Source organism: Eimeria mitis, genomic scaffold (genome assembly GCF_000499745.2).
Source record: "Eimeria mitis Houghton genomic scaffold, Emh_scaff238, whole genome shotgun sequence".
NCBI classification, from domain to species: domain Eukaryota; phylum Apicomplexa; class Conoidasida; order Eucoccidiorida; family Eimeriidae; genus Eimeria; species Eimeria mitis.
In genome coordinates, this window is record NW_013570715.1 from 10,782 (window position 1) to 11,028 (window position 247).

At 56.3% G+C, this 247-nt stretch overlaps 1 protein-coding gene across 1 annotated transcript in view; it reads right to left on the reverse strand.

The window, feature by feature from the left end:
* Nucleotides 1-247, reverse strand: part of EMH_0004760 (uncharacterized protein) — a gene marked incomplete at both ends in the record, with an annotated part of 4,828 nt that overhangs the window by 2,871 nt on the left and 1,710 nt on the right. The window contains one exon of the mRNA XM_013496922.1: nt 172-245. Coding sequence (XP_013352376.1) covers nt 172-245 — 74 coding nt within the window. The remainder of the gene's footprint in view (nt 1-171; nt 246-247) is intronic.

Sequence of the window (247 nt, forward strand, 5' to 3'; positions counted from 1 at the left end):
TAGCAGCAGTAGCAGCAGCAGCAACAGTAAACGCAGCAACACGAGCACCAACACCAGCAGTAGCACGACCAGCAGCAGCAGCAACAGCACGAGCAGCAACAGCAGCAGCACCAGAAGCAACAACAGCACAAGCAGCAGCAGCAGCAGCAGCAGCAGCAGCAGAAAACATACCTTGTCGCCAATTTGTTTCAGAGCTGCCTGCAGCTGCAGCAGCAGCAGCTGCTGCTGCGGTTGGAGTGTCTGTACA